This window comes from Ceratotherium simum, chromosome 14 (assembly GCF_057802395.1).
Source record: "Ceratotherium simum simum isolate JZ-2026a chromosome 14, ASM5780239v1, whole genome shotgun sequence".
Classification (NCBI taxonomy): domain Eukaryota; kingdom Metazoa; phylum Chordata; class Mammalia; order Perissodactyla; family Rhinocerotidae; genus Ceratotherium; species Ceratotherium simum.
Window position 1 is genome coordinate 34170230 of NC_141913.1, and position 24237 is coordinate 34194466.

Consider the following 24237-nt stretch of genomic DNA (forward strand, 5'->3'; position numbering starts at 1 on the left):
GAAGGGGGAGACCGGGCTGAGGGGGCGGGATGCCGGTCCCGGCGAGGCTGCCGAGGGTGGGCGCGATTCCGGCCCGCCTGCGGGTGGGCAGCGATGCTGGCTCGTTTGGAGTGGCCGGTTGGTGGCGGCGATGGTGGAAGCGTCGGGCTGGAGGGCTGGGAGCTTATTGAGTTTCGCCTAATCTGATCCCCCCTCGCCGCCTCCCGTTTCTCCCCCTCCTCCCCCGCCTTTGCACACTCCCTCGGTCCTGCCGCCGGCTGGCGGGTTTGGCGTTCGTGGAGGGGACTCGGAGGGGGAGGGGGTAGGGAAAGGGGTGGGAAGGCGGCAGGATATTTTTTTTTTTTTTTTTTGCTCTCTTTGTAACTTGCAGGTTAAGTGGAGCTAGAGAGCTACATTGTAACCTAGTTGGATTTTTTGGGGGGAAATGTATCAGAATCTAACGTGTCGTTAATAGAAAGAAGAACAGGGAAGAAGTGGTGCAGCCGGCGAAGGTTGGTGTGTGCTTGTGTCGTGGCTCTGTGTTAGTCTTTCTCTTAAAATCTTAATCAATGGATCTGAGTCTCTTTCTCGTGTTCTTCGGTTTTGGGACTCTGAAAAGACAGGAATTCCCTTAAAAGCAGATGAATGCTGTTTTGAAAGCACGCATTGTGCATGTTTCTAGTGGAGTCGTGGGCTTGGGAATTAACGGCAGGCTTCCCCGTTCGGTGGTTTCCAGTGGGAAATTACTCCGGAAAGGGAGCCCTTCAGTATCGATTTATTGTTTTTGTCTTTCAAACCATTATCTCTTCGACTAAAATACTGTCTGAGAAGTTCCACAGAGACAAAGTCAGGTAAACTGGACTGGGCAGATCTTTAGCAAGATGGTGATAACGGTGATGCTGTTTTTGGTGTCTGTGATGGAAGCATTGTTGGGTAATAGCAATTTCTGATCGGTAGAGCATGCTGGTTCTAAAAAAATAAGTAACTACCGAAATGCTATCTTCTAGTCCCCCTCCCCTACACGCCGCAAACACCCCTCCTCCCACGATCCACACAGCTTACAATTCTGAAATCGGATCCAACTGGAAATATTTTCTTTGGGGATCGGAAAGTTGTGCAATTGGAAGTAGGAGATGAGACTAGGGGTACTGGAAGTGCGGGGAGGGGGTCTTATTATTGCCCTTGATGCTACATTTATTCTTTATGTGTGTCTGTGCGGGTTCTGAGGGCGTGTATCTCGGTCTAAAAGGACTGTTGAGGGAAGGATTTCCGATTCGTTTCCGCTTCAAATAAACTGTCCTGATAATATCATGGTTGACGTCTAACGCTAAAAAGAGCGATTTGAGTCTCTTTATCCCTGCAGAAACTCTCTTCTAAAAGGGCAGTTTATTCCAAAATTCTACGGCAGCTACTTTTCCTTCCAAACCCCCACAGCTCCCACACACCACTATCCACACCTTTCTTTCTAAAGTTTGGTTGGAGGCCATGGTCTTGAGGAAAACACTAATATTGTTTTTCTCATATTATTTTTCATTCCTCTACTCTTCACCCTGCTTTTCTTTTTTTCCAGTAGATTTGTACAAAAAACTAACTTCATAAAGTAGCTGTCACCAAAGCTATGTGGCCATCGCGCCTGGTCTCTTACCCTCCTTTAGTTCATACAGATAAATCTGATGTGCCCCATCAGAACAAACACCTCTTCATCTGCAAAACTTGTGTGTGTGTGTGTGTGTAGGGGGCGTGCGGTGGGGGGGCAGGAGTGGGGTAGAGAAGAAGGATTTGGAGGAAGGGTGTTGTTCTGTGCAGGCCACATCTGCAACCCTGGGACCGGACCTGGACAGTCTGGGAGAGTTTCCTTTGCACACCCCAGTTAGATGTTGTCTGGCTGGGATGGGGAGGCGGGGCCAACTGGCCAGGGGCGTGTGAGGGTGGAGAAAGTTTGTAGCACTTTAAAATGTAGCCAGTTTACAATCCCAGGTCACTCCCTCTCCTTTCTCTTGCTTCCACCATCCCAAAACTCTAGGAGGTAGGCGTGATCTCTTTTGCTCTGACGTGGGAGTCTGAGGTTTCGGAGTGAAGTTGAAGATGCTGTGTTTTCCTCTGTGCTTAATACAGTTGCCTGCTACCAGAGAAGGGCATTAGGATAGATCAGAAGAGTATGGTTGAACACAGAGTATTTGCTAACTTCAGGGAATGTAGCCTGAGAAGATATGGAGACCAGGTACTCCAAAAGTGCTGCTTTGCACACCATCTCCCCTCCCCCATTAAGAAAAAAAGTCTTAGTCTTGGGAAATTGAATTGGTGTTAGAGCTGGGCTGTGGGAGCTGTGGCCACTATAGTAACCTGAGCTGGGCTGGGGGGAGGAGGTGGTGAGCCAATGCGATCAGGAGCCAGAGGAGGGAAACTGACTTGTCTCTCTTGGGGGGGGAGGGGGGATAGATGTGTCACTGGAATAAACAAACTGGAGGTGGGGGAGGGGACGGCTTGTAGTGAACCGAAGGAGGAGTGGCTGAGAGGCAGCAATGTTGTTAGGAGGGGACCACTTCTAACTTGGAAGAAAATATCAACTGCCTTATATGTTCATGAATGGGCTAGGCAAGTGAAGGGGTGTAATCTGATCTTTTGTATGTTAACATCAGAATGTTACATAGGAAGGCACTGCTGGCAGGCCCAATTCTGGACTTCACACAGGGGAAGCCTGGGGGTATCCCTGAGTGAACCAAGGAGCCCCTTGGTGCCGTGAGGGCTTCTGGTCATGTACTTGCATTATTCACAGCAAGTTACACTGTAAATCATCTGACCTAAATGAGTGTTGCGGGGGAAGAGGAAACAGTGCTTGGCATCTTTGCAGAATTTAGTTGAAAATGGTCAGTGGGGAGAGGCAGGAGTTTGCTGAAGGAGAAGTAAATAGGTAGGCACTTCCCCCTGGATTCTTGATTGTGTTTCTGCTGTTATCTTGACTTTCAATTCCATTAGGGGCTGAATCAATACTTCTCTGGCATGAAAATGTGCGTCTAAGAAAGGAGAGTTCTTTCAACCTGGCCATTATTTTTAGTTGTACTTCAATCTCTGCTCTGAAGCTTCTATGTAATATGCAAAAGGAGGAAGATGAGAGGGGGCTAGATGGATGGGACATCCTTTCTGGATTCTTGTGGAGACACTGAAACTTGGCTGGGCCTCAGCCTTCCAAAATGCCAGTTTTTCCCTTGGAGACTTGAAGTTTTAATTGAAACCAGAAAACTATTGAAGGCAGACCCAGCCAATGAAACCTTGTTTTCTCTGCTGCTCAGGAATGGGAAATAAATAATTTTTTGCTGATGGCATTTCAAGTTGCTTCAGTTCCGCTCCTGCCAGAAGAATGGGGTAAATCATTATTAACACGTTAGCATTGTCAGGAGTTGCAGTGTCTTAAAAAATGGGATGAGATTATTGAGTTTGCTCAGGGACCCACTGTGTGGGAGAGGTCTAGCGGGGTGGGGAGGTTGGGAGGCTACTCTTGTCTTAGAAGGGTCACTTAGCCTTCTTCTAGATTCTGATGCCCTGAAAAAAGGAAGCCTTACAGAGTCCTTGCCACAAATCACTGTACTTGGTCCTTGGGTTCCTCTGAAGAAGGGAACAAAACTATCCAATTCCATTCCTATCCTTTGGCTTACTATGAAACCTGGTGAGCTTGCCAAAACATTTTGGACAAGGATTAAGCAAAGAGCACCACCATCGTACCTATCGCCATAGGTTTGGGCTTCTTTTATAGCTGTTTCTAAAGACAACCCTGGTGTTTCACAAACTCTTCATGAAGTTGCAGACAACTTTGGGCAGCCAAACACTTGGTGAGTGCAGAAAAGTAAACACCAAGATGCTCACAGAGCATACTTCATGAATGCAGGGAAAGATGCCATCATGCATTCTTATTTGGCTCTGAGTTCCATTTCTATTTTCACTTAGCCTTCTTCTAGATTCTGATCCCCTCTTAGACACACCAAGTTGGGGCAATATAATGTTTTGGGGGGAACTGGTGACCTTAGATGACTGAGTCCAAATTAGTGGCCATTACATTTCTTATCTGCAAGTTTCAAAGGTTCAGGTCAGAGCAGCTTCCTTTTCAGAGTTGGTTTTCTACCTCTTTAGAGGGTATCCTCTAAGGTAGAAGAAACATTAATTTTTTAGTGGCCTTTGGCTTAGAAACCCACAGTTGACTTCCTATCCAGTTCAAAGCAAATGGTGCCAGGGTCCATGGAGTACGTGAGCAGCCCTGAAGTGCACAGGATCCCTCGGGAGCAAGCAGCCACTCCTCCCCAGGAGCTGGTGATGGAGTGTGATCAGCAGACCCATGTGAAATAGTTATAGGCAAAACCAGCTGAGCTGACCCCCAGGCAGGCAGAGGCTTCCACCTTTCCAAGTGCTGGGGAGGGATAGAGAATGAATGGTGTGCAGAAAAGAGTTTCAGAATTTTGCCAGCTTGGAAAAATGTTTCCCTGACCCAACTTGTCTTTTCCCATTAAAAATACCCGCTTTCATATGCGTGGCACTTTGTTCTTTTCAAAAACATCTTCATATCACATCTGCCCCCTTGATTCTCCTAAGGAGGGAGGGCAGATAAGCATTGTATCCCCATTCAGAAGATGAAGCATTTGATACACTGACTTGCTGAAATGACACAGTTGGTGGTCCACCTGGGACCAGACGGCTGTGTTAAAGTGAAGAACATCACACCTGAAGTGACAAGATCTGCTTTGGAACCTGTCCCCACTGCTTATTGGCTAAATGACCCCCTGACAAGTTGCTTAACCTCTTTGAGCCTCAGTCACCTAATCAGTAAAATAGGGATAAAGATGCTTAGCCTGCCCACTTCACAGGGGTTGTGAGGATTAAATAATACCAGCTAATTTTTGTAATTGAACTCTGAGAGGATTTCCATGCTGCCTCCTGGAAACTGGTGCCTGGGATTATTGTCGCCATAGCCCGGAGATTAATAACCCCTCGGTATGAACAGAAATGCCTACAGGGGCCCTTGTGTTCTAAGACAGTCAAGGAATAGTTGTTTTCTGCTCTTGATTATAAAAAAATACATATATATGTATATTTTAAAATCAATTGAATTATTGGATGCCTCCAATGCCATGTATATTTAGGACTCAAAGTCTCATATAATATCCAATTTGGACTCCAGGATGTACTGGTGCTTAGGAAATGCCCTTTCAGTTAGGAATGCGAAGGAGAAAATGAAAACAACATGGAGACACACAGAGAGAGGAGGCAAGGGGGAGAGAATGCCAGAGGGAGGGTCTCCACGGGGAGCTGCAGTGGCTGAGCAGTGACATTCAGAACCGCATTGTTAGCCTCTCTTAAGGAAAGAACTGATAGCAGGATTGTCTCTGTCCCAGCAAACCCAGGAAGTTCTCTGGAATCAGGAAAGTTCTTCACAGTCCATTTTCTCCCTGACTCTTCGGGGCTGCCCCTCTTTCTCTTTCCCACGGTTCCTGGCTCACCACGTCCAGCAGCCTGCACCAGGCACCTGACAGTGTTCTCAAGTGAACCCCATTTTATGCAACCCTCGCAGGCCTCTGCTCCCATCAGACTGCTTTCCTCACTGACCCTGGGCACTCTGTACACATGTCTATCTCTACACCTCAGCTCCCTTCGTGTTGCCACCTCCTCTCTGGAAGGTGTCTTGATTGGTTCCTTTTAGTCAGGGCATCTATTTCTTAGGACACCAGCCCAGCTCTTGGCTCCTCACCCCCATTTCCAGAGCACTTCAGCTCATGTTGCTTTGCTGTTTGTTGTCCTTTACCTCCCTAGGCTGTGAGTCCTTGAAGAAAAGGGCTAACTTTGCCCCACAAAGCCCTGCCACTACTTGTGAATGATTTCTGTTGCATGAATGAATCACAGAATTTATGTAGAGATAGGTTATTAAAAGTGAATGCTTTAAAAGTAGTATACCAAAGCTCTGCACTGGGAAGCAATACAATGAGGACCTCTTGTTGTTGTTAGTGCCATTGAGTCAATTCGGACTCCTAGCAACCCTGTGTAGAGCAGAGAGGAATCCTGCTCAGTCTTTTTGCACCATCCTCTCATCTTCTGGCACCATATCAGACAATGCTCCGCTGCTATTCATAGGGTTTTCATGACCAATTTTTTCAGAAGTGGGTGGCCAGGTCTTTCTTACTAGTCTGTTTTAGTCTGGAAGCTCTGCTGAAACCTCTCCACCATGAGTGACCCTGCTGGTATTTGAAATACAGGTGGCATAGCTTTCAACATCACAGCAATACGCAGCCGCCACAGTATGACAACCGACAGACAGGTGGTATGGGTCCCTGATCAAGAAAGGAACCTGGGCCAAGGCGGTGAGAGTGTGAATCTTAACCACTAGACCACCAGGGCTGGCGAGGACTTCTTAGACAAAGTGAATAATAACCACTTACGTTAATAGCTTTTTATAGTTTTGGCTATCTTTCCAGGGCAATTGCGCCCTCTCAGTTTCTCCCTCAAAGCCGAAGAGTTAATGATGTTTTACCACTTGTACATCCTATCCGTCACTGATTCCCTCATTCATTCAATCATCAAATATTTATTAAGTGCCTGCTAGAGTCTCGTCGCCACTCTAGCTCACACAGCTCTTGACTTTCTCTGAAAATTCCAATTGCATTTTTTGTCCACCACACTCATTTTGGCACTTAACCATGCAATCTTCTTTGCCACTTAAGTCCAAGTGCTTCCCCACTCCTCGGTGACTGAGTGAGCCTGGCCACAATGGAAAAGAAGGCTGAGCAGAGAAATGTACTCAGAGGGGAAGGTTCCAGGGAAAGGCTCCTGAGAGGCAGGCTGCAGGCTGGGCTGGCCACGCATTAGCATGTGATGTGGGACAAGGTGCGTTGTCTTTCTGTTCCTTAGCTTGAGTCCTGGTAAAGTGAAAGAGTTTGGACTGATAAGGAGGGAGGATCCCTTCTGAAATTTTGTGTTTCTATAGTTAGAAATGTCTCTGGAATTTTAAAGCTTTCTTAAAGCTCAGAGCTCCTCAACCCATTTAATGGCACCCCAACAGCCTGTCCACACGAATTCCGCTGACGATTAGTACACTTTGCCAAGTGTTTGCTGTGGATGAAAGAGTTACAGGAGGGGAAATAGGATCAGGAGAAGCTCCCCAGTTAGAACCAGAGAGCTAGACTTGGAGGACAGGGAAAGGAGAGGAGGGGATGGTGAGCCAACTGTGAAGAAATACCATAGAGAATAATGTGGAGTGGAGGAAAAGGATTGATTCTGTACAGCTTTTTTGAGAACTGGCCCCCTTTGGTGAAATACCTGAGTTGAAACAAGAGAGATGACGCAGACAAAGATAGCTTCTGGAAAATCTAGAATATATTCTCCATCTGGGCTTTGCTACTGCTTCCTGTGCCCAGTAGGCATCTGGAACCTCTGCCATGGTTACTTCATGAACCTCATGGATCTAGGGGGCTGGGTATTATTCCCTCGTGTAGATTCTATTGGGGACCAAGGCGGGAGCTGTGTCTGTGCTACTGGGATGTTCTGTCAGTCCCCATAGCACAGAGTCTGCCCTGCCATGGCCTGTGTTCAATAACAGCTAGTGAGTTGGTTTCTGTGCATTTTGATATGAAAAGGAATGACCCAGTTTGTCCCAAGCCAGAGACCTCTGTGTTTGATGGGATCACGGAAGTTGGGATTTGACCTGAGGCCCTGTGAACATTCAGTGGGAATTCTAACTCACCCAGGAGCACATTGGTTGGAAATTTAGGAATAGGGAGGCCCTACAAGCTACTGAGATGCTGCAATTACTTTTACCTTAATACCTAGCGAAGAATTTGTGATAGAAAAAAAACAAAAGCAACATTACTCGTCAAACTGGATGAAAATTTCTTCGTTATTCCTTCTATTTGCCAAGGACTTGCAGTTCTTTCAGCAGAAAGAAGCTGCTTGGGGTTTGAACTTGGGGCTGGGGAGATGTGGACACTGGAGATGCTGAATTTGATGGATCCAACGTAGTAGCCTGAGAATGCATCAGAAGCAGTTGGGGCACTGTTGTTGTGCTTGTGGCAGAATAATGAAATCTGGTGGCAAGTCCTTTGCAGTTGTTGGTGGCTCTGTGACCTATTGTTATTTGAGCAATGAGAGCTTTGATTTTTTTTTTAAGAAAGTATTGATTAATAATGGTGGCTAAAAAGGATGATTTGATGTGAAAGCCCTGTGGGCCTTCTTTCTGCTCATTACTTTGTACTCCAGAGCTCTATTACAGTAAGTTTTTCGATCCACAAATACTTGTTAAAGTCTCAGCATGGCAGCTCATATGAGCCATTGTTCCTGGCACTGTTGGGTGGGAAAGGTCTGGTATGAGATGTGGCTTTTGCCCTTGGAGAGTGGACAGTATGTCTGGAGAGATATGCTTAGCTCAAACGGAAAGCATCAGTCTATAGCCAAAGTGGGAGCATGATCTAAGTGGAGTTAGGCTATTTGTGTGATCAGGGCTAAGGTGCAGCCAGAGAAGGCTTCAAGGAGAATGTAGTTTTGGGTTTGATGGTGGATTTGGAACAAGGGGACATTTTTGGTGGGTAGAATAGCTTTGGCACGGGAGCAGAGTTGAGACAAAGTTCAAATGTGAATTTGGAATTGCCACAAGGAAATGAATGCTAATCATGAACATGTACTGCATCTGGCAGGGGCAAGGCAGCCCTGATGATGAAGGTCCAGCTGGCTGATACTGGGGGCAGACCACGCATAGCAGGCTTCTTGCTGGTCTGAGATCTTCTGACCACAGTGGGAAGGACAAAACCCAATGCCCTCTAAGTTGGACCCAATCTAGCTGTCCAGAGTTTTCGTTCAAACTCATCAACTTTTCAACCCTCTGATTCAGCAAACTTGGTTTGCTCATTGACATTTGAACATGAGTGTGATCAAACCCTGATGGGTGCTGTGGGGTCTTCGAGAGATAGAGAGAACATTGTCTTTGCTCTCAATCTCGTGGAAGACTCCATAAGAACTCATAGAAACCAGTGGAGGAGCTGCAGAGGACAGTCATCTAGGGCTAAGTAACTGAACTCCAGTGGGAGTTCAGTTCAGCAGGGAAGGCTAGCACCTCTAGCGGTTGGACAGATCAGAGAAAGCTTCAAGGAGTAGGTAGGACTTGGATTGAGTCCTGAAAAATGGGACAGTCTTGGGTAGGTACAGCGCAGTAGGGAAGATATTCCACTTGAGAATGTAGAGGCAGAAAGGAGACCACTTCCCAGAGACCAACGCTCTGTGGACTTTCAGGCAGCAAGACAGATGGGATCAGGTTCTGTGAGGAACAGGCCAAGGCTACATCTTTCCTGAGCTGAGATGGGAGCCACAACTGGAGTTTTCAGAGTGCGAGGAGAGTAGGCGTGAGGAGCAGAAGGGTGTGCCAGTTAGAGGACTTCACACATACCACACATGAGAGAACCCCGACCTCTGACTGTTCTGCCCACCTCTGGTCTTGTCAGCCACCAACTCTTCAGTCTGGGGTTCAAAAAAGTTTCTTTAGAACAAAAAATAAAACTACATTCCAAAAGGGGGATCAGCCACTCGGGGGAACTAAATTGCTGTGTGTTACTGGTACTCATCTCCAGGAGTTTAATGTATAATTGGAGAAAGATATATACAAGTTTTGGTAACAATGCAATATTTCAATGACAGTTCAAGGTAGCTCAAGGAGAAATATCATAAAGGAAGGGAAAGGGAGCTAATATTTGTTTAGCTCTCCGGTATGACTAGCATCTCCTCTGTGGCAGAATCACAAACATCTAAGTGTCAGATTACACTTTATGTTCAGATGACAATAAGCAAAGCAATTGCTGAATCAGATGGTTGAGAAGTCAAGGAATTCGAATTAAGACTAAACAGGTCGTGGGGTCGAAATTAGAGGACTTTGAAAGAAGGACTATGGAATTTATTATGTTAGATGATTCAGCTGAGCCCCATTGCCTTCAAGTAAGTCTATCATTTTCATCCCCAATGTATAAATGGCGTGGGAGGACCAGAGTTTAAGTGTCCACTAACACTGAGTATTTAAAGACTGGTGTCCTTATGGTTCAATGGAAAGCAAATGACATTTGGAGTCATACAGAGCTACCTCTGTAATTTCAACAAATTTCTCAACTTCAGTTTTCTAATCTGTAAAATGGACACATCTCAAGGTTAAATCAAATAAACTTAAAGCACCTGTTATATATCAGATGCATGTTAAAAGTAGGATCCTTTGCTCTACCATGTGGATCTCTCTACTCTACTTAGATGAGAAATATTATGATCACAGTTACCTCTTCAGGTCTACCATATTTAACCTAGTCAGGTGCTATTCTGCATGTATTATTTACTTTTCTCCTTGTACAAGTCTGTGAAGAGACTAGGAGAGCAGATGAGAAAACTGATGCCCAGAGAGTTTAAGTGGTGTGGCAAATTGGATGGCAAACTGGTTTTGGAGCTCATATCTGTAGAAGCAGCTAGGAGTATTTGGCTAAAAGCTGCCATCACTTTGTATTTGAGAGACATCATGATGTAAAAGTAAAGGCACAGGCTTTGTAATCACATAAACCTGGATTTGATTGTAGATCTGGCACAGGTAGTGTGTAACCCTGAGCAAATTATTAATCTCTCTGGACCGTCATTTCCATATCTATGAAATGAGGACAGGTCTTCTGTGTCACAGCGCTGTTGTCTGGATTAATCTGATAATACCTGTAAAGGCCATTGGTTGTGTTTACCCCTCTCTCACTAAAAGTGTGTGCTCTCCTTGGCTGCACGGAGCAACATAGGCAACAGGTAATACTCCATAACTAGAGCTCCACCTGAAAACTTGAGGATTGGCCCAGCCAGTGCTATAGAGAGATCTTTCCCTGGGGGCCCAAGACCCAAGGCTCATGCTGTTGTGTTGTGTTATTGGTTCCCAAGGGAGGCACTGTTTTTGCAGCTAGAGCTGGAACTGTTGGATAACAGTGTGTCCGGCCTCAGGCCTCAGAAGCTTGATTCTGCTTCTCTCCCTATCATGGAGATCCCCAAGCCAGGGACTGATCCTTAGTTTTGTGTTAGGCTCAGCTAAATCAGCCAGGCACAGCTTCAGAACCAGCAGGATCTATAAAAAGGTGGAAGGTACCAGCACTGTCTTTGAGGGCTTCTGGTTGTCAAGTTGAGGAGATACGACTCAGCTCCTGAGAATGTCAGAGCTGGAGGGGGCCACAGAGTTCACCTCATCATACCTCCTCGTTCTACAAATGAAGATGGAGAGACCCAGGGAGAGAAGGGAACTTGCCCAAGGCCTCCCAGCTCTAAATGGCAGAGCAGGGAATCGAATCTGGAATTCATGGCTGAACTCAGTCTTATTTCTTTTATGAGACAAACTGGGAACAAGAAGAAAGCAATACTCAAACAATATCAAAACACTCAAGCTAGCAGGTACAAATTAAACTACTTGTTTGTGCTTCCCATTGTGTAGGGAGATAGAGGAGGTTGGTCTCCAACCCCTGTCCCTAAGGCTTTACTTGAGATCTGTGAAGAGAAGGTGGCATTTAGCCAAATGCTAGCTTAGGTGACACAGACTACAGGAGTAAATCAAATTTACCAAAACATTTGAACATCCACTAAGGTGATCCCAACATGTTATTTCATAAATATCTTATTTAATCTTCAATTACTTCTCAAAACAGCCTATGAGGTAGGATTATTACCCAATTTCCACATGAGACTTGAACAGTTTAAGTATTTTTTCCAAGAACTGATTGCTAAGTGGGAAGGAGAGGTTAAGTAACCTACACCCTTGACCTCAAATTGGTGTTACTTCCATTCTTTTTTTCAAAGAGATACATGACATGGACACTTGCTGTTGGCATCTTACTGTGTGTGTTCACTATGCTCTGAACTGTGGTGGAGACCCATTTAAAACCCAGCCCCTTCCCTTATGGAGTTCCTGGTCTGGTGGGAGATAGATAAGTAAATGGAAGATGGTGGTATAGTTTGCCAAATGCTTTGATAGCAGAATGCCTGAGGAAGTGAGAGCAAGACCATCTGTGAGTATGAGTGTGAGAGAGTGTGTGTGTGTGTGTGCACATGTGTACACACAAGGGGAAAGGAGTAGAAAAGGAAGGTCCAGCCAGTCTTCATGAAGAAGGTGAAACTTGACCCAATTCTTGAAGGATGACTTAGAGGTAACCAAATGGAGAAAGGAGAAAGGGCAAGTCAGCCAGAGGTAGTAGCAGGGAATCGTATGATGTAATGCAAATTGGTGGGATTTGGGGGAGCTGCAGCTCAGGAGATGCTGCTGGGGAATGTGGTGAGTGCGGTACTCACAGCTTTGAGGAGGCAAACTGATCGGGAAGGTACCACACAGATATTTCCGGTAAAGAAGCCACTGAATCTGAGCTTTCTTCTTTGCTGTAGACCATTGGTGTGTTTGCAGGGTCAGAACTGTGAGGCAGAGCTGCCTTTGCCCTCACTGATTGAGTGCTGAGTAAGGATTGGGTCACTTGATCAATTTATTAGTGTTTATGGAGCATTTACTCTGGGTATTTTTGCAACAGGAAGGATTTCAGAGGCACATCACTCAGAGTCATGGGCACCTGAGTCAAATGATGCCTGGGTCACCTTTGACACAACTTCTCATTCAGCATTCACTCAGCAAATAATTTGGAGTTTTTCTCCATGTATCAGGAGCTGTGCCAGGCTCTGGGGGGTTCCATGGTGAGCCAAACATACACAGCTCCTACCCTCAAGGGCTTATCATCTAGTGGGGGAGGCAGAGTTGAAACCAAAAGTGACACAAGTATTTAATTATAAAATATAATAAACCCTAGGAAAGAAAAAGTTCTGTGCTATAAAGGCGCAAAACAGGGCATCCTGATCTGGATTGTGAAGCTCAGGGAAGTGCCATTTGACCTGAGCCTGAGTAATGAAGAGGCATTAACTCAAGGGGATGGGAAGAGGACCCCAAGCACATGCAAAGTGTCCCAAGTGGAAAAAGCCACTTCTGGTTTCCCACCTTAATACCTTAGAAGACATACAGAAAGATGAATACTCAACCATCCCCAAAGCCAAAGTCAGTCAGTCTTTTGCCAGAATCTGAGAAGAGATTATAGGCCAATGAGCCTAGGTTGAAAATACAATTGCTTCCCTATCTGTAGCCAGGTAGGATCACACTCTATCGTTTTATACTATTTGTTCCCCAAGATCAGAAACCCATAATTTTTGTCAACTGAAAAAATAGGCAGTCATCAGTTCTATGGCATGGGCAACTTTAATAACTACAGATGGTCTCCTCCCTAACATCATTATACATAGTATTCTCAAAGTCTACAGGTTTCAAAACAAATGGGCAAGACTGGTGGAGGGAGGTTTGGGAGGAGTAGAACCAGGGTGTTTACTTCCAAGTGGAGATGTTTCCTCAAGTAAAGTTCTGAGGTAGACGTAAAGAGTCTTTGTCACAGTGCGTATTGTGGATTTTAGCTGTTCAGAGTTTCAAAGAATCCAGCAGAAGAATCCCCTCTTAGTTGAGCAAAACAATAGTAAATAGATGTCTACTCTCAGTGGTGTTTTAGTAAATGCTTAACACCCTGTACTCCAGTTTTATTTAAGCTCTGATTGTTAAGTATGCTGATTCCTGTGGTGTAAACACTCCTATGATAGCTGATTTTCAAGCTACCAACTTGACACTGTTGAATACGGAGTTGGAAAGAGATACACATGGTAGGCTCTCATGAGCCCCTAGAGGCTGGCTTTAGCACCCCACTGTTACTGTTCACTAGAAACTGAGATGATCGGATCACTGATACCCGAATAGCTCTGCGAGGAGGATTTGACTGGCTTCAAGATGGATGGAAGGTAGAGTCAAAAGCAGTCCATTGCTTTCTCTGTAGGCCAACACTACCCTGTATGACTCTCTTCATTAGAGCATGAGTAAAGAGAAAGAATCCAACGTGGGACCTAGGGGGAGAAAACACTCAAAACAAGGTAAAAGGAACAGTATCATGATCATTATTTACTACAACAGCAAAATAAGAATTTTTAAAAGCTTCCAGACATCTGCAACAGGAAGAAGCACAACCTCTGTGTAACTGGAGCAGAAAGTAACAAGGAGGGAGCACGCTGAGATGGAAAGGCATCGGGATCAGCTCAAAGGAGGATGAATAAAGTAAAGAAGGATTGCAGGAAAATGCAATAGCAGAATTAAAAATCCACAGTGAAGTCAATATAGGCAAAGGAGGCATGGAAAATAGGATTAAATTAGTATTAGGGAGGTTGCATTAGGGTGCACTCCCCCACAATGCAAAATAAAGAAGTAAAAACCGTGAAAGAGAGAATGAGAGAAATGGAGAACAGGGATGATGAGAGTTCTAAACTAAGAATTACAAGAAGAACTTAGAAAGAAATCAGAACCACTGAATAGAGGAATGACTAAAGGAATGGAAGGGAACATTCTGGAACTAGAAATAACCTGCATCTACAGATCCTTATATAAAGGCTCATCATGTTCCAGGAAAAATAAAGGGAGGGAAGTCCACACTACACTCATTTTGTCATTAACAAAATTCTACTATAATGAAAAAAAATCTTCACTTATAACAGCATAAATCAAATTGCCTGCAAAGGAAACAAAGCCAGGCCAGCCTCCATTTTCTGTTCTATTACTTCAAATGCTAGAAGATGTTCTGCGAAAGTTCGAGGGGAAAAGGTTCTGACCTAAAGATTTGTTGGTCAGTCCAGTGTCTTCTAGGTGTAAAGATGAAAAAAGTGCCTGGCCTTATGGGCATTTGTGGAGTAGGGAGCCAAGGTGGGGCTGGGGATAAAGAGCTCTGAGGGAGTTTGGGAAAGGTCAGGAATGAGACCAAGGACTCTTCCTACATTTGTGATTGTTTGTCTTTAAGACCTTATGAGGTGCATGCATTATTTTAAAAAAAATTTTTTATAAGGAGCATGCAGTTCCATTAAAAAAAAAAAAGGTAAAAACCTTAACCTAACGAGGTAGATCAGGAAGACCTTTTTTCCATTTTGTTGATGAGACACTGAGGCTGAAAGAGGGCTTATGAAGGTTCCCAAGTGGCAGAACTAGGTCTGGAATCTACAGCTTTTGAGTCACTGTTAAATATGCCAAGAGCTCTGTCAGTTCCACCCTGTTGTCCCTTTGGAAAGCAGCAGTCAGGGTGATGATGGCCTGTGTGTGCCCTGGGAGCAAAGCAGATAAGAGAGGTGGGTGATGCTGGGAAGCCCAGCCCGAATTGGTTTATTCATTTATTAATTCAGTCAACCAACATTTCTTGAGTGTCCCTTATGTGTTGGGCACTGTGGTAGGTGTTGAGATTGCATGGATGAATAAAATGCAATTGATGCCTAGTCTTAAGGGACTCAGAACTCTGTTGTAAAGGGAAAAATCCCCTGAAGCACAGAATAATAGTGCACTACAGTTAAGGCAGTTGGTAGGGGTAAGCACATAGAGGAGGCAAAGCTTAAGCCCATCAGAACCATCTGGAGGGCTTGGGAAAAGCCAGAGTGCTGGGCCACACCTCGGAGCACTGGTTCCGTAGGTGGGGCCCAAGAATTTCCATTTCCACCAAGTTCCAGGATTAGTAAGAGTTCCCCAAGTTTGCAGATAGAGAATGGATTTTAGACTAGGAAAATTCTTCCATCTTGCAGGTTTGGAGGGGAGAAGAATGTACTCCCTGGGACTCATTTGGGTTATGAGGCACATCTAGCCAAGCAGGATTGCCCTGGTCCCTCAGAGAAATAATCCTGTAGGTCATACTATCCACTTTTGAGTGTCCCAATGGGTCTGTGGCTGCGCAGGGTAAAATTACAAAGTCTTGAGTATGGAAGAGACGTTGGTCCCACTCCAATCACTGCTGAGATAGGAATGGATTAAGGGACTCAGAGTGGCCTGTCTAGCATCTCACTGCCTTTGAATAGCAGAGCCAGGAGTAGAGGCAAAGTTTGTGGACTCCCGTCCCAGAGTACTTTCCAGGTATACATCACCACCCTTCTCATTCTTGCATCTCTGTTTTCCTGGGACCTACTAGGCAGTGTTTCCTAAGCAAGTATTAAGTATTTCCTAAGCAAGTTTTGTTCCTAACCCCTCCCCCTACAAGTCCCCCACAAGTCCTGCAGGCAACCAGGGAAGGGTTAACTTTTGTTGAACTGGAGGCCTGAGCCAAGTACAGAGTGTCCATTGTGTGCCCGCCCCCTCTGGAGGAGTCACTGACTGTGGAATGTGACAAGGCAAAACGTTTTCACCTTGCGTGGCTTCTCTTCCTCTGTGAATGTGTGAGTGCGTGCATGTGCCCACACACGCGTGTTGGCAGGGGTGCACCACAAGAGGACTCGCAGTTGTCTCCCAGACTCACCACAAAATTGAACTGTGAATTTGGGGTGGCAGGTACGTGCTGGGAGAAGGCAAAAGGAGAGGAACAGCTTTGTGTGCTGGTGAAGTAAACAGACAGGTTAGGTTTCTTTGCTCCTTGCTTTTGAAAGCTTCTTTCTATTTTTATTTTCCTAAAGTGAAGGGTGCATGCAGACATGAGGGGCTGGATTGTAATTCTCAGCATAGGCAGTGAATTTCACAGGGGCCGCACGGGTGGGCGGAGCTGCAGTTGGAGTAGTTTGAACCACAGGACTTTGAATAGCTGTCAAGGGGCTAATTCATTTTCATTCAGAAAGAGCTTCTTGAAGTCCTCCTAGTGCCCAATCCGGCGCTGGGTGCTGAAGCGAGTATAAGTGTTGTACAACCTGAGACTGAATGGCAATTGAGTAAGAAAAATAAGATTTGTGTACTCGAAACAACGAGAAGACAATGAAAGACTAGTATTTAGTGGTGAGCTATACAGCTGGGTGCTGTGTAACTCAGGCCAGGAAGTGAATGCTGTGGTCCAGAGTTTACAAAATGTCGCCATGGAGAAGTGAAGTCTTGGGCATGACCTTGACATACGAGAAGGCTCAGGATTTGTTTGTTCATTTATTCATTCATTCCTTCATGCAACAAACATTTGGAGAGACCAATTGTATGCCAGGCATTGGTCGGATGGGTGGAAGGGGATATAAGGAAAGATTCTTTAAAAATACCAAGGCAGAAGGAATTCTGTGTGTGTAATGCCGCTGTGGAGACTGGTTTGACTTGAATAGAGAATGCAAATTGATGGCTAATGAGCCCTAAGCCTGGGTTCTTAAGGTGAGACCAGTGTGGAAAGTCTGGAATTGATGTGTTCCTGAAGATTGGGATTATTTGAAACTGCATTACTGTTTCATCTCTAGTATTTATCATGGCATACTCACACTGCCCTGGTTCAGGTCCTCATCCAACAAGAATCACATTTCAGCTGAGCCTCCTATGGTCCCCTTGCCTCTAATATCAGATTGCTCTAATTCATCCCTTACATCACATGCCAGAATTATCTTCCTGAAGCATGGCTTTGATAGTGCCCCTTCCCTGCTGACTTCTCTTAAATGGCTTCCCATTACCTGTGCGATAAAATCCAGCTCACTGGTGTGACAATTCAAGGATGTCCATGATCTGGCTGTAAGCTTTTATCTCCAGCCATACCTCTCACCAGTCCCTATTTCATACCACACCTCCTAGCCAAACCTCAACTTTCTGTTCCCTGAATATAACCCTGCCTGCTCCTGCCCCAGGCCTTGCCTCCTGCTGTTCCTTCTCTCTGCCATGTCTTTCTTCCTCCCACGCTACCTATTGGAGCCCCTCAAGGTCAAAGCCATATCCCATGCTCTCCTTAAAGACTTCCTGTGTAGTTTCCTATCTATCTGTCTACACCTGGCCCAAGTGGAAAATGTTTTCTCTTCTCTTTGTTTCTATCCTTTGTTATGCAACATATAAAAATCTGCTCTCTTTTATTTTTCACATCTCTCTTCAAAAGTATAACCTCCTTGAGGAAAGAGATTGTCTTTTCATTTTATCTTAGGATCTTGACTTGAGGAGAACTAGAAAAAATTGTTGAATTTTTATTTTTTGTGGATCTCTTACATCTTGAGTTTTAAGTTTTGAAACTGTCTTCTACATCAATTAGTTAATGATTTATACTATTAAATATAAGACACTCTGAAGTAGATAATTATTTTTAATGAAAGATACTTTCTTAATATTAAGAATACATCCACTTCAGATGCCTCTTCATGCCTCTAAAGTTTAGATTTCACCTTCTTTTCTCTCATCACAGAACCTGTGATATGCACTGGCCTACTCTGGTTCAAAGGTCCAGATGGATTTAATTTAGGAAATTTTTATGGGGAATATGCCTCCTCTTTTGCCCTGACCCAAGGATAGCTTTATAGGTAGGTGCCAGGGAATTAAAATGCAACATTGGAGATTCCTGCCAGAGGGAGTAAACCATTGAACACTACTGTCCTAAGAAGACTTGGCTTGCAATTTGTGTGGATCTTGGGTACCAGCTGAGAAAGACCTACTGGACTCTTATTGCTTGACAAGCAGGGACATATTCTAGGGCATCTTGATGTCTCCAACAGCTAGTGTGGTACCTGACACTAGAAAGAGAGGCCTCAATCAATGTTGACTTGAATATGACTTTCAGAAAGTTATATAAGGTGTTGGGCAGGTAGGCAGATCAGTCAAATGAGACAGAGAATCTTACAAGTAAAAGAAACATTAAGTATCTTCTGGTCTAACTGCACCCCCCTCCCAGTCCACTGCTTAAGTGGGGACTTTGTCCCTTTTGTAACATGGGGCACAGGTTGCTGTTCAGTGTTTGCTGACAGCTTCAGCAAAGATGCTCATGCTCTCACTAGGCAGCCTCTTCTCTTCCAGAAATGCTGTGTTCATGGGGTTTTCCCCTAAGTGGAAGCAGTTGTAAATGTGTCTTTCTGCAGGGCAGAGCAGTTTCCGGGAGCTGAGTACGTGCCTGGGCTCCTCTGGGGAGCAGGGTCCGTGTTGAAGCCCTGGCCACCTTGCTGGCTGGCTTCCTCACAGGGTGTCAGCTGAAAATGAACTGATTCCAGAGGGAGAAAATACACACGCGGTGCTCAAGTTTCCAGTTCTTGGCTGTTCTGAATGTGTCTTTGCAGGTGTTTTTGGGATTTTCTCGTGGGCACATTGGCTAGCCCACGAGAAAACTTAAATTGATGAGCTCAAAGGTAGAAACCTAAGGTGTGCAGTACTATCTTCTACTGGGAAACTTCCAGAGTATTCAGCCATTTAAGAAGGCCTGAGTGTGATCTAACTTATAGCCTAGGGGTGGAAGGAGATGATGTCTTGAAGTTTTGTGCAGCCCCAGGGCTCTGGGTCTTCTCTTGAGAATGAGTATTTGGGCTTCTTTTTGGGCTTTGAAAATGATGAGTATGAAATTGGGACTAATGGGACGTGCAGTGAATAATGGTGAAGGATAGTTTAGCTGATCCTGTGATGGTCCACAGAGAGCCTGACTGAGTTTCTCTTTTCCTTTGGGAGGAAGGCAGAATCACAAATCAAAGACTCTGGAGGGGATTTCTGACACTTCCAAATACCTGTGTAATGCTCCCTCTCTCCCTTTCTTCTTTTTTGTTGTCATGTAGACATAATGCCATTTTATTTAAGGCCAAGAAAGGGAAGTAAAACTGTCTGGAATGGCTATTTTTATCGAAATAATTAATAATGATTAAATATCTTTTGTGTCAATGGTAACATTTTTAGTGTTTGTTTTGCCTTAATCACAGCGTTAGAAATGATTTCCCACTGAACTTTTTGTTTTCCTTTCTCGAGCCTGCACCTAAGATTTGCATTTGTTTTAAGAAATAAAAATAAGACTTTGCATAATTCAAGCAATTTATAATGAAAAATGACCAAGGAAGAATGGTCAAGAGGTCGGCTAAATGTCCTTCCTCCAAGGGGATGGAGAGCTTGGCCCCGGCAGCTCGGGGTTGTGTTCAGCTTTGCAAACAGTTCTTCATATGTGAGAGGGAAGTGGTGCAAGAAGCCAACCAAATGCAGGTCCCACAGACCTGAGCATCAACACTTCAGACTTCCCTTTCGTCATGGTTGGTTTTGATGGTGACTCAGCCAGCTGTAGCTTCGGTATAAGAAACTTGTAGCTTGTTACTGGACTGGAGGGCTCGTCTCTCTTACCTTTTTTCTTGGGCCCACAGCCCTAAAAATTAATAACAATTCAATGAAGGGCTGTGTGTGTGTGTGTTTCCCCCTCTGCTCCAGTATAATCCAATTTGGGGATGTGCACGTTCTGGTTTGATTTCTTTCCATCATTTTTTCTGATACCATAGATAAGAGGGAAGGGGCTTCTGGAACTTAGATTGAGTTACTTTTGAGGTTATTTTCCTTCCTGCCGTGGCTAATTATCTCTCTGCTTCTCAGTTGCAGATCTGATCTCTTCTGAACACCTCACCGTGTCTGCATCCCTGGGACTCTGAACCCAGCAGCTGGACTACTTTGTCCTTGGAATTTTGGGTGTCCTCTCTTCTCACCTTTCCTTTTTCCCTTTTCCCCTCCCCCCTCCTGAGAACTCCTGAAGAGGCTTGTCATGGAGTCCAGGGAAGTCTTAAGCAGCTCCAGGCAAAGGGGGGGCGAGTCGGAATTCCTGCCGGTATCCTCAGCCAAGCCCCCGACTGCTCCCGGCTGTGCAGGAGAACCTTTGCTCTCTGCTCCAGGAACTGGGAAGGGGATGCCAGTGGGCGGAGAGCGCATGGAGCCAGAGGAGGAGGATGAACTGGGCTCAGGGCGGGATGTGGATTCCAACTCCAATGCAGACAGCGAGAAATGGGTGGCAGGAGATGGCCTGGAAGAACAGGAGTTTTCTATCAAGGAGGCAAACTTCACAGAGGGGAGTCTGAAGCTGAAGATTCAGACCACAAAGCGGGCTAAGAAACCTCCAAAGAATCTGGAGAACTATATATGCCCACCTGAGATCAAGATCACCATCAAGCAGTCTGGGGACCAGAAGGTGTCCCGTGCTGGGAAAAATAGCAAAGCCACAAAGGAGGAGGAAAGAAGCCACTCCAAAAAGAAGGTAGGGAGCCCTGTTTGGTAGGCTTTTTTGTTTGTTTGTTTTTGCCATTTTATCCTCAACTTTTAAGGGTCTGTTTGCTTATTACTTATTTATTCCTGAATTACCAAAGGCCTTAATGAAATAGGGCCTCCAGAAGAAATGCGTCTGATATCTTGGTATAGTATCCAATTTATTATTATAGCCACTTGAAAAAAAGTAACTACTAGAATTATAATTCTGGAAAGTTCTTTTTCTTGTGTAGCAGCCAATTGGCTGGGTCAGATCTGGCTAAGCTGTGACAACATTTTGAGGGTTTTTTCCTTTAATATTTGCATCAATTCTCATAGTCAAGAGTGGGATGTTGAAAAATTATGGTCAATCAGAACTGTCAAGAACCGTTATAACCTCCTTTTGGTTTCAATTACTACTGTAAATCTTTCTAAAATAGGCGAGTCACTCACCTGACTAAGGAAGTCCAGTCTTTGTAGTTAGTGAGGTTCTTAGAGGGCTGAGAGATCATCACTCTGAAAGCCAGTGGGGAGCATTAGAGCTGGAACTGGAGAAAGAAAAGGGGCAGGCAAATGACCTGAATTTTTGTCTAGCGCATCGTAGACTTTTAAGGTTGAGTGTTGAATGAACTTGGTTGATTGTTGTTTTCCTCCTAAAAGTCAAACATGGATGTGGAAAGCAGCTCTCTAGGTGATTGAGGGTGTCATTTGGTTGGAGATGAATGGACCCAAGTTTCACTGTTTTTATTTTGAATCACAGGGAGTTACTGTGACCTCCCTTCCTGGGAAGAGTGTGGCACTCAGCTATGATAGCAGAGAACCGCCCTAGTCTAAAAAGTTTTTGTTCCCAAGACTCTCTGGGACTTGTGAGTAGCTCCAAAAGGTTCTGTCTTGTTGACAAGAGCTTTCGGGTTCTAGGTTGTAAGTATTAATCAGAGTCTTTGTAACTCTTTGACCCACATCTTATCATTTATTTGGGCTCTAGATATGATGGATTAGCTAAAAATGGCACATATGAATGAACCTCTCTCCTTTATAGCCCAGAGATAATCTGTAGTGTTTCTGTTGCCCGTGGTTTTTGAGCTTTGGGGTAGTCATTTGCAACAAAACTGCTGGGAATCATGTTCTTTCTTTAGTGTAGGGCTTGTGTCCTTCATCATGCTAGGTGTTTTGGCCAATTTGTTGAATTTAAAATTCAAAGGCTTGGACTAGAAGAGACCTTCTAGGGTGACCAACACCTCCCAGTGTGCTCAGACTATCCTGGTATTAAAACTGAAAGTCTTACATCCAGGAACCCCCCTCAGTCCTGGGCAAGCCGGGACAGTTGTCACCTTACTTGAATATCTGGAACACAAGGGAATCTTTAGAAATTGGTTTGTTTTTATGGAGCATAGAGGCAGTGCTTTCCTCTTTCCCCTCCCTATTACAACTTTGCTGTGCTTTCTGGTTCTCTGTCATAAAACCAAAGGTTATCTAGACGCATGTGGAAACTTTTGAGATTCTTGCAAGGAAATACAACAGCTCAGCTCAGGCTCCACTTAGAAAGTCAGGCTTTACTTTGGAGTTGGGTCTCTTCAGCTTTGGAAAAGAGTATCTTTGTCTCTGGTCACTGAGATGGTTGGTTCTTTGTGTTCTGTTAGATTTTCTATGTTGGTGGGCGGTCTTGAAAACTGTGGTAAACATTTTTCCTCCATCCCCATCACCGCCAGAATTTGAGCAGTAGCCCACAGTTTTGGGTGTGCAAACCCAAATTCACTACCTTAGTAAGAGAATAAGTTGTTCTGATCAGGTACTTCTTTCCCTAAAGCCACAAGATTGTTCCCAAATGTAGCCTTCTGCCTATTGGAATGCCCCACAATAAAACTTGGAATTTGTGACATGGGGATGACTTCAAAGCTGAAATGTGTAGTGAACTTCTATTTTCATATCTGAAATATGAAATTTCATATTTCATATTTTGGGCTGGTCATTCTCCCCCAAAAGCTGGATGCACTTTCTGAGCTTTAATGAAATTGCTTCTTTGAGTGTGTGACTTCCTGGTGAGCATTTCTAAGCCTCAGAAATTGGAGGGGGCAGAAAGGAAGAGGAAGGACTGAAATTGAACTCGCAGTGCTGCATTATGCTGACACTGTAATGGGAATATCTACAAAAATTTTAAACTGTTAGGAGCTTGCTTCATATTGTACTTCTCCATCCTTTCTACATTTATTTATGCCTGGAGCTCTTACTTCCCAAAAATGAATGAAGAAAATTATCAGTACTAGGTCTTAATCACTTGATAGATGATAAGAACATTCTCTGACCTGTACTGGATTAGAATATTAAGTTCAGTACTCTTCAGGTTGCTGTTGTTTTGAAAACAGGAAGTAAGCAAAACTGGAAGCTTAGGTGAAGAGATGAAAACCTGGCCTTCCATTTGTATGGAAAAGTTCAATGGCATGAACTTGCCGAATTTATTTATTTGTATGAATGCGAAGTAACCAGTAACGTAACCTGTAATTTGGGATAAGAAAAAGGATGAGGATAGCATTTCGTAAGTAACAGATCAGTGTCTAACTCTAAAATCCAGTCTTCTGGATCTTCTTCTTCTTCTTCTTCTTTTTTTTTTTTTGGTGAGGAAGATTGGCCCTGAGCTAACATCTGTTGTCAATTTCCCTCTTCTGCTTAAGGAATATTGTCCCTGAACTAACATCTGTGCCAGTCTTCCTCTATTTTCTATGTGGGATGCCCCCACAGCACGGCTTGATCAGCGTGTATAGGTCCATGCCCAGGATCTGAACCTGTGAACCCCGGGCTGCCGAAGCAGAGCACATGAACTTAACCACTACACGACTGGGCCAGCCCTTCTGGATCTTTTTTTATGAGGCAAGCCACTCATTGGAAAAGTCACATGGAGTGGCCCCTGAGACTCAGGTCCTATGCTAAGTGCTAGGAAGGAGGCCCTGTTGAGCTCGTCCTTGAGCTGATGGAGATGCCCATTCGGGAGTCACCTGAATATATGTGCTAACTTGGAGCAGGGGTTGGCAAAATATAGTCCCTGGGCCAAATCCAGCCCCCTGCCTGTTTATGTACAGCCCACAAGCAAAGAATGGTTGGAAAAAAATCAAAAGAATAATATTTTGTAACTTGTGAAAATTATATGAAATTCAAATTTCAGTGTCCATAAATACAGTTTTATTGGCATGGAGCCACATCCATGTGTTTACATTTTGTCTATAACTGCTTTTACACCACAACGGCAGAGTCGAGTCGTTGTGACAGAGTCTGTATGGCCCGCAAAGCTTAAACTATCTACTGTCTGGCCCTTA

The 24237-nt window shown here is 44.6% G+C and overlaps 1 protein-coding gene across 1 annotated transcript in view; it reads left to right on the top strand.

The window, feature by feature from the left end:
* SETBP1 (SET binding protein 1) overlaps window positions 1–24237 on the top strand; it is a 362547-nt gene that overhangs the window by 363 nt on the left and 337947 nt on the right. Inside the window, exon 2 of the mRNA XM_087439168.1 lies at window positions 20291–20942. Within this exon, the coding sequence (XP_087295294.1) occupies window positions 20457–20942 (486 nt within the window). The 5' untranslated portion in view covers window positions 20291–20456. The remainder of the gene's footprint in view (window positions 1–20290; window positions 20943–24237) is intronic.